Source organism: Alosa sapidissima, chromosome 1 (genome assembly GCF_018492685.1).
Source record: "Alosa sapidissima isolate fAloSap1 chromosome 1, fAloSap1.pri, whole genome shotgun sequence".
Taxonomy (NCBI): Eukaryota; Metazoa; Chordata; class Actinopteri; order Clupeiformes; family Clupeidae; genus Alosa; species Alosa sapidissima.
Genome location: NC_055957.1, coordinates 46,308,737 through 46,315,788, shown reverse-complemented (window position 1 = coordinate 46,315,788; position 7,052 = coordinate 46,308,737). Strand labels below are relative to the sequence as shown.

At 43.3% G+C, this 7,052-nt stretch overlaps 1 protein-coding gene across 1 annotated transcript; it reads left to right on the top strand.

Annotated features, from left to right (window-relative positions):
* The first annotated feature begins 479 nt into the window (after positions 1–479).
* Positions 480–2,899, top strand: LOC121706200 (KH homology domain-containing protein 4-like). Its single transcript, XM_042087760.1, has 6 exons — positions 480–1,024; positions 1,545–1,628; positions 1,748–1,835; positions 1,976–2,146; positions 2,235–2,593; positions 2,884–2,899. The coding sequence occupies exons 1-6, from the start codon at positions 933–935 to the stop codon at positions 2,897–2,899; spliced, it is 810 nt and encodes a 269-aa protein (XP_041943694.1). The 5' UTR covers positions 480–932.
* The last annotated feature ends 4,153 nt before the right edge of the window (positions 2,900–7,052 follow it).

The window sequence follows — 7,052 nt, the reverse complement described above, 5'->3', positions numbered from 1 at the left end:
ATTTTCACTTCTTCAAGTTCACGTTTTTCACATGTTTAAGAGATCGTTACCTTCACTGTTCATACATAACTGGAGCTAGTTCTTTTCAAGTAATGCATGCACAACACATATGGAACATGGAACCCCCCCCCCCGCCGCCGGTCCGTGGAAAATAAAATAGGAATCAAACCGGTCCATGGTACATAAAAGGTTGGGGACCCCTGGTATAGAGAACAGCAACTAGCGAAATGGTGTAGCTGTACAGATCTGTCGTAGGGTTAACAATGCATGAGGGGTCAGTTTAAGTTTACAGGTCACATCCCACCGCAGACACAGTATTCAGCAGAGCTCGTTACCCCAAGAACTGTTTTGGTATCACTCTGCCGTAACGTGCTCGCCCACATCGGCTATTGTCTACCACTGAGACTACCAAGGCTCCGCCAGCGTCTGCTCCCCCCAACGCACTTTACACTCCAACACAGCACCCAAATCTCGGCTACATCCAACAAAGCTACAGGTAAAATGACAATATTCCGGTCTAAGGACCACAGGAGTCTATATATAAGCCTGCCTCAATTGTGTTACGTGATTCAATCAGTGCCCATTCCACCCGGCAATTAATGACGTAATTGGAGTGTGAGAGAGTGTGTAAGCAAGGGAGAGTGTGAGTGAATTTAACAGGAGTGTAAGAAATACACTTAGGGATCCTACCCCTAACCTTGCCCACAGGCTACATAAGCAATAAGGACTGTAAAAGATAAAGAATATACTAAGGGCCCGTCCCAATACCTCCCCTACCCCTAGATTTTTGCCCTAACCCTCATTTTTGCGCGTGCACGTGTAGGGGTAGGGTGTCCCATTACTTTAGGGAGCAAGACGGAGTGCTATTTCCCCCTTAAAATCAACCCTCAAAACATAGCCAGGACCTATGCAGGCTTAAAACGAAGTGGGAGATGAAATTACCCAGGATACCTTGCGAGCTCAGCGAGCCGGCCAAACTTTTCGACCAAGATGGCGGACGCCGCTGGAAAAGAACAACTCCATTGTAAGTATATTTTCGCAAATAAGCATGTTAAAATTACGGAATATGTTGGAATATGTTAGTTTGAACACAAGTTTTGTGTTGGTCAAGTTTTGAACACTAATGTTAGAAAATATGTCACGAAGCTATCTGACGATGTCTCCCGACTGCTTCAAGAGAGTCTGCCCATCAAATATGCATCTGATCTGGGTAGTTAGGATGCGTGTTCCGGCGTTTACATGAACACGTATAACCCAGGCTTATCGAGAGTTCAATCATATTCGTGATATGGCGTTCATGAGGACGGGAAAACCTGAGTTGAAGCTTAAGCGAAAGCTAACGGGAAAGTTCTCGTAACAGTCGGCTATCCCGGTGTCATTCTGAGTACTCCAACTAGCATATTATTATGGTTACTTAAATCCTAATCGTAACTGGGATAGTTGGTGCAATTAAACACACTCATCAGATCGTATTGACCATTTCAAAGTCCGTCTTGTTCTCTTCTGTTAATTTGCAATTTACTAACTGGTGTCTTATATTTCAGGGACTGTCGAGCAGGCCTCATCAGGTTCAGGGCTGAAAATGAGAAGTTCACCAAAAAAAAATATGCCTCCAAACTGTTATGGGAGTGAGTGACCAGATTGTACAATTCAATAACTGATAACAATATCAGTGTGTGATAATGCTCTAACCCCCAGCTACAATGCATTTCGACACAAGCTATTCATCATATTTGTATGTTTATAGGAAAGCAGTGAAAGACCTGGGCCTGGAAGGGAAAATGACAGGAGAGAAGGCAGCCAAGAAGTGGGAGAATTTGAAGAAATGGTACAAGGTAAGTCTTTGGATAGAGATCTGTTTCATGTCTTCATCACCGACATCTTCACATGATTCAATTTTGCTCCCTCTCTCTCTCTCGTGTGTGTGTGTGTGTGTGTGTGTGTGCGCGTGCGTGCGTGCATGTTGTTACTGTAGGACCTGAAACAACCAAAGACGGGCTCAGGTACAGACAGTGGCGAAACAACAGCATCGAATTGGCGGTACTATGAGGCGATGCACGCCGTTTTGGGGGGAAGGCCAGCAATAGATCCTCCCGTGATTGTGGCATCTTTCAAGCCGGCAGAGGACCCTACATCATTGTTAATGGTAAGTTGATAGGAGTAGGAACTAACAGTTTCATAAATAGCCTATAACTGGTGCAATACTGATGGGCTACCCCCCCTCCCATCCCCAGGCCATTGTCACGCCCGAACCTGAACCCCCCGAGGAAGACATCTCTGAGGCTGGATCTACTCTTCCTCCCACCACCCCAATTCATCCCACTGCACCAACCACCGCTCGTCCCACCTCTTCAGCTTTCCCCACTACACCAACCCCCGCTCGTCCCACAACTTCAGCCACTACTCTTCCCCCCACCATTCCAGCTGCTACTCGTCTCCCCACCACTCCATCTCCAAAAAAAAGGAAGAGGGGCAATAATAAGAGGCGCTGCAGGGCATGCAAGGCCCGCCTAGTTAACCTGAAGTCCCCAATGGTCTCTAACTCCACATTAAACCACAGGCGTAGGATGGGCATGTTGACATTCAACCTGCAGTATGTCAATGGACGGTCACTCTGGAAAACAATGAACAACCACCAATATTATTGCATAAGTCATGGCCCAACAAAACCAGTTTGATCAAGTAGCCTAATAAAAACACGTTTTGCATCACACATTCCACAGTCAGTGTAGATTATTTACCATAATAGTAAATGCAAAGGAGTTGTGATTTCAAATCTGCAGCCATAAATGTTTCTCTCTTTAATCTACTGATCTGATTCCAATCTCTGGAGGCCCAGATGTGTGTCCCTCCCCCACATGATGGTGTGATTCTTGCTTTCAGTAAACAGCAGTTTTGAGGTATCAACCTCAACCTAGTTGTGTGTGCTTGAATTTGTTTTTATTTACTTTCTTATTTACTTTTCTATTTTATCGACACAACAGGCTTGTTGTAGTTGGGCTAGCTTTAAAACATCAACAGCTTAGTTGAACATATCGTGAAAATATTTAAACAAATCGACTTACCTGAAACAAATCCACGGCCACAAAGCCAAGACGACGGCGAATGCGTCTTCTGCTTTCCACATGTCTTCTATGTTGATTAAGCAGCCGTAGATAAATTAACACAGCCCACGCAACAGGCAACACAACCGCTGGACCCGGCATGTTCATGAATGAAAATAGTAGCAGGCTACTACCGGTAGACACGTCGGCGCTGCGCGTGACGTAGGTGAGCACGTTCGCTACGCTAATTTGCATGTAGTGGTGTCCCAATTCATAGGGAAAGATCTTCACCTCCACTTCCCTTGTCGAGGGGACTTTAATGTTGAGGGCAATCAAAACCAAGTGGAAGTTTTAAGGGGGGAGAAATGGGACGGGCCCTAAGTATACTAAAATACAAATTATAAATAAAACTTAATCTAAATCAATTTTAAAAAACAGTATCCACATAGTGGGTGATTCCTAATCAGGTGCGCTTGCAATGACTGAAGCAGGGACTAAGCCTGTGGTCCTCTGTGCATAAGGTAAAGTAAGGTGCTCTTTGTGAATGAGTGTCATGGTGATGGTGCAAATGAGTAAGTCAAACAGTGCAACAGTGCAAGTCTATATATCTATGTATAAATAACTATATTAAGAAAGGCATAAGTGTGGTCATAGTTCGGCTGTGGCATGGAGGGAGGGGTTGTGCATATGTGCTAATAAAGTACGCAAACAGTGAGGCAGAAGACAATGGTAAAGTGGCTAGTGGAGAGACAGTTCAAGACATGGAGGTGGTGAAGAGGCAGACAGACTATGCGGAGAAGTCTATTTCTCCTCTCCCCTTAAGTGATGCATTGAACAGTTCAATGGCCCTGGGGATGAATGACTTCCTCAGTCTGTCTGTTGTGCAAGGCAGTGAGCGAAGTCTCCAGCTGATCAGGCTCTTCTGCTTTACAATAGTGCTGTGAAGTGGATGACACTCATTGTCCAAGATGGTGATCAGATTGTTCAGGGTCATTTTGTCAGATATTGAAGTGATGCACTCCAGTTCAGCTCCCACTACAGAGCCAACTTTCCTTACCAGCCTGTCAAGTCGCCCCGCATCCATTCTTGGCAACAACAGACTGTTAGAACATCCTGAGGAGCTTGCTGCACACATTGAAGGAGCACAGCCTCCTCAGGAAGTACAGCCTGCTCTGCCCTTTCTTGTAGAGTGCGTCAGTGTTGGCTGACCAGTCCAGTTTATTGTCCAAGTGGAGACCCAGGTACTTGTAGGTGTTTACCACCTCGACATTGACCCCATCAATGGAGACTGGTAGCAGAGTGGGCTTAGACCTGCGGAAATCCACCACCATCTACTTGGTCTATGAAGTGTTGAGTTGGAGATGATTGAGTTTGCACCATTGCACAAAGTCCTCCACCAGGCTCCTATACTCCTCCTGCCCGTTCCTGATACACCCCACAATTGCAGTATCGTCAGAAAACATGTGGCATGACTCAGTGTTGTAGCAGAAGTCAGATGTGTACAAGGTGAACAGGACTGGAGAGAGCACAGTTCCCTGTGGCGCTCCGGTGCTGCTGATCACAGTGTCAGAGAAACAGTTCTTCAGTCTGACGAGCTGTGGTCGCTCCGTCAGGTAATCTGTGATCCAGGTTACCAGGTGAGCGTCCATACCCATCTGCAAGAGCTTGTTTCCCAGTCTGAGGGGTTGGATGGTGTTAAAAGCTGATGGTAATTTTCATGTACCCCAGTTATCTTGAAACTCAGTCAGGATGAATGGTCAATCAGGAAACAGGCTTTATTCTTTACAATGATGTGCATCAAGGGAGAGCCACAAGTTTCACCAAGAGGATTCACCCGTATCTCTAACTACACAGAGGTGTATACCAGACATGTGGACTCGAGTCAGACTCGAGTCATGATTTTAATGACTTCAGACTCGACTTGATAAAATTCGGCATGACTTGCGACTCGACTTGGACTTGAATACTTTTCACTCGAGACTTGACTCAGACTTTGCCTCGTTGACGTTGTCAAAAAATACATTTCCTGTTCGTTGGACCAGTCACCCCAGAGTCGCTTTTACTTCCGCGACGAAAAAAACAAAACACATAGTGGACACAAACAGGCAGAGCACAGTGATCAGTGCTTCTGTTACCACCACACGCATCAAGCACTGTTTGTAGGGCACCAAGAGACAGAGGAAGGACAAATATTAAATAACTATTATAGCTTTACTACAGACTGATTTGCATTCTTGTTAGATAACGTTTACAATGTCAAAATGCACCAACAGCATGTTACATAAAGATGATAGCCTACTTTTCGGGTCCTCTCCATTAAGACCCAACTTGAACGTTTAATTGAGAACGCGTTTCAGCTCGCACGAAAGGGAGAGAAAACAAGTGGCAGGTTCCAGCTGGCTTGTCCTTGTTGATGATGACTGATATCTCCTTTTAAATATAATAAACGTATAAAGGGAAATCATGAAGGAAACAAAGACGAGATTAGAGGAAATTGCGGATTTATCTGGTTCTCACTACTGTTATAAACTGTGAGAGCCAGCACTTTGACATAGGCTGCACTCACTATGATTTGGAAAATGGACAATAATATGAAGAGTTGTCTTTACCTTTGTGTAATGGAACTGGTGAGTCTTGAAGTCTTCAATAATTCGTTTACATGAAGCACATGATATTATGCGGATTGAAATGCATTTCACTAGCTAGGTGACTACTGGCTACCAGGCTCATAATTCACTTTTAATTGCAAACAGAAAATGTCTAGCAACTAGCAAGCATCGTGTCATTACATGCTTTTATTTCCAAAGGAATGAAAGCTGTTTGTGCCAACTTAATATCATGCTTATCATTGTTAATATTGTGCTATACATGTGGCACAAACAATGTTAAAGTTTGTGGACTAGCCATAGCTATATTTGCTGGTAAAAAAGATCATTAGGAGAGCGTGTGGACAGTGGCACACAATGGGCTTAAAGGGATGGTGCACCATTTACAAACAAGTTAAACAGCATCACATGTGTAGTATTTAAGAAATGAATACTTTAAAACAAAATTACTGTGTCCATATTATCATTTAAATAATATAGAAGTGTTTTACTTTTACCTTTTTGGTTACTGAGTAAATTTGTGATTTATGCTGTATTTAATAGGTCATATAAGAAGCTTAGTCTTTAGGGAGAAAATATACTTTTTAATCGCAATTAATCTAGATGAATTAATTTCATATATGAGAAAATATGAGATTAATTTGTTTGGTTTTTTTATTGTTTGACAGCCAACTAATTAATTAACCGCAGCAATTTACTAATTTAGAAGGCAAATCTGTGGCCTAGCACAGTGAAATGCCATCAGTCAAATTATTACTCATTCTTACAGTGGAGGCTGCAATTTGGAAAAACAATATATATTTGTGTCTTATAGCTATCCGTTTCGTACAGATTACTCAGGTATGCTCATGCGTATATTTCACAGGTATGTGCATGCTTTCAAGACAGAACCATTGAACATATTTGAATATGTATTTATAAAAAAATACTGTAGATTAGATTGATGTGTCAAAATTATGATCGATAGTCTAATAATGGCATTATTAAGTGAAGAGTATCTGATGACTTGAAAAAGATTGGGACTTGGACTTGGACTCGACTTGGCTTTGATGTGACTTGGACTTGGACTCGACTTGCCCTTCTCTGTATTTTACTTGGGACTTGACTGCTAAGACTTGGGACTTACTTGTGACTTGCCAAACAGTGACTTGGTCCCACCTCTGGTGTATACTAACTTTATGTTACAAACAAAAGAAGGAGTGACCTCTAGGTCCAACCCAGTTTGAATATGCAATAGAAAGGGAGGATGAGGATTAGGCCTTCATCAGGTCTGGTCAGCTTCTATTGTCTTTTAATTAAGGGCCTGTCCACACGGAGACGCTTTTTAGGTTAAACGCAGAGGTTTTGCTTCGTCTTGGCCGAGCGTCCAAACGAATCCTGTAAACGCACTGCCCGAAACCGC

Coding starts and splice junctions, on each gene's coding strand:
- LOC121706200 (XM_042087760.1), top strand. CDS start 933: ATGAAATTACCCAGGATACCTTGCGAGCTCAGCGAGCCGGCCAAACTT. Junction 1,025..1,544: donor TGGAAAAGAACAACTCCATT/GTAAGTATATTT, acceptor CTTATATTTCAG/GGACTGTCGAGCAGGCCTCA. Junction 1,836..1,975: donor ATTTGAAGAAATGGTACAAG/GTAAGTCTTTGG, acceptor TTGTTACTGTAG/GACCTGAAACAACCAAAGAC.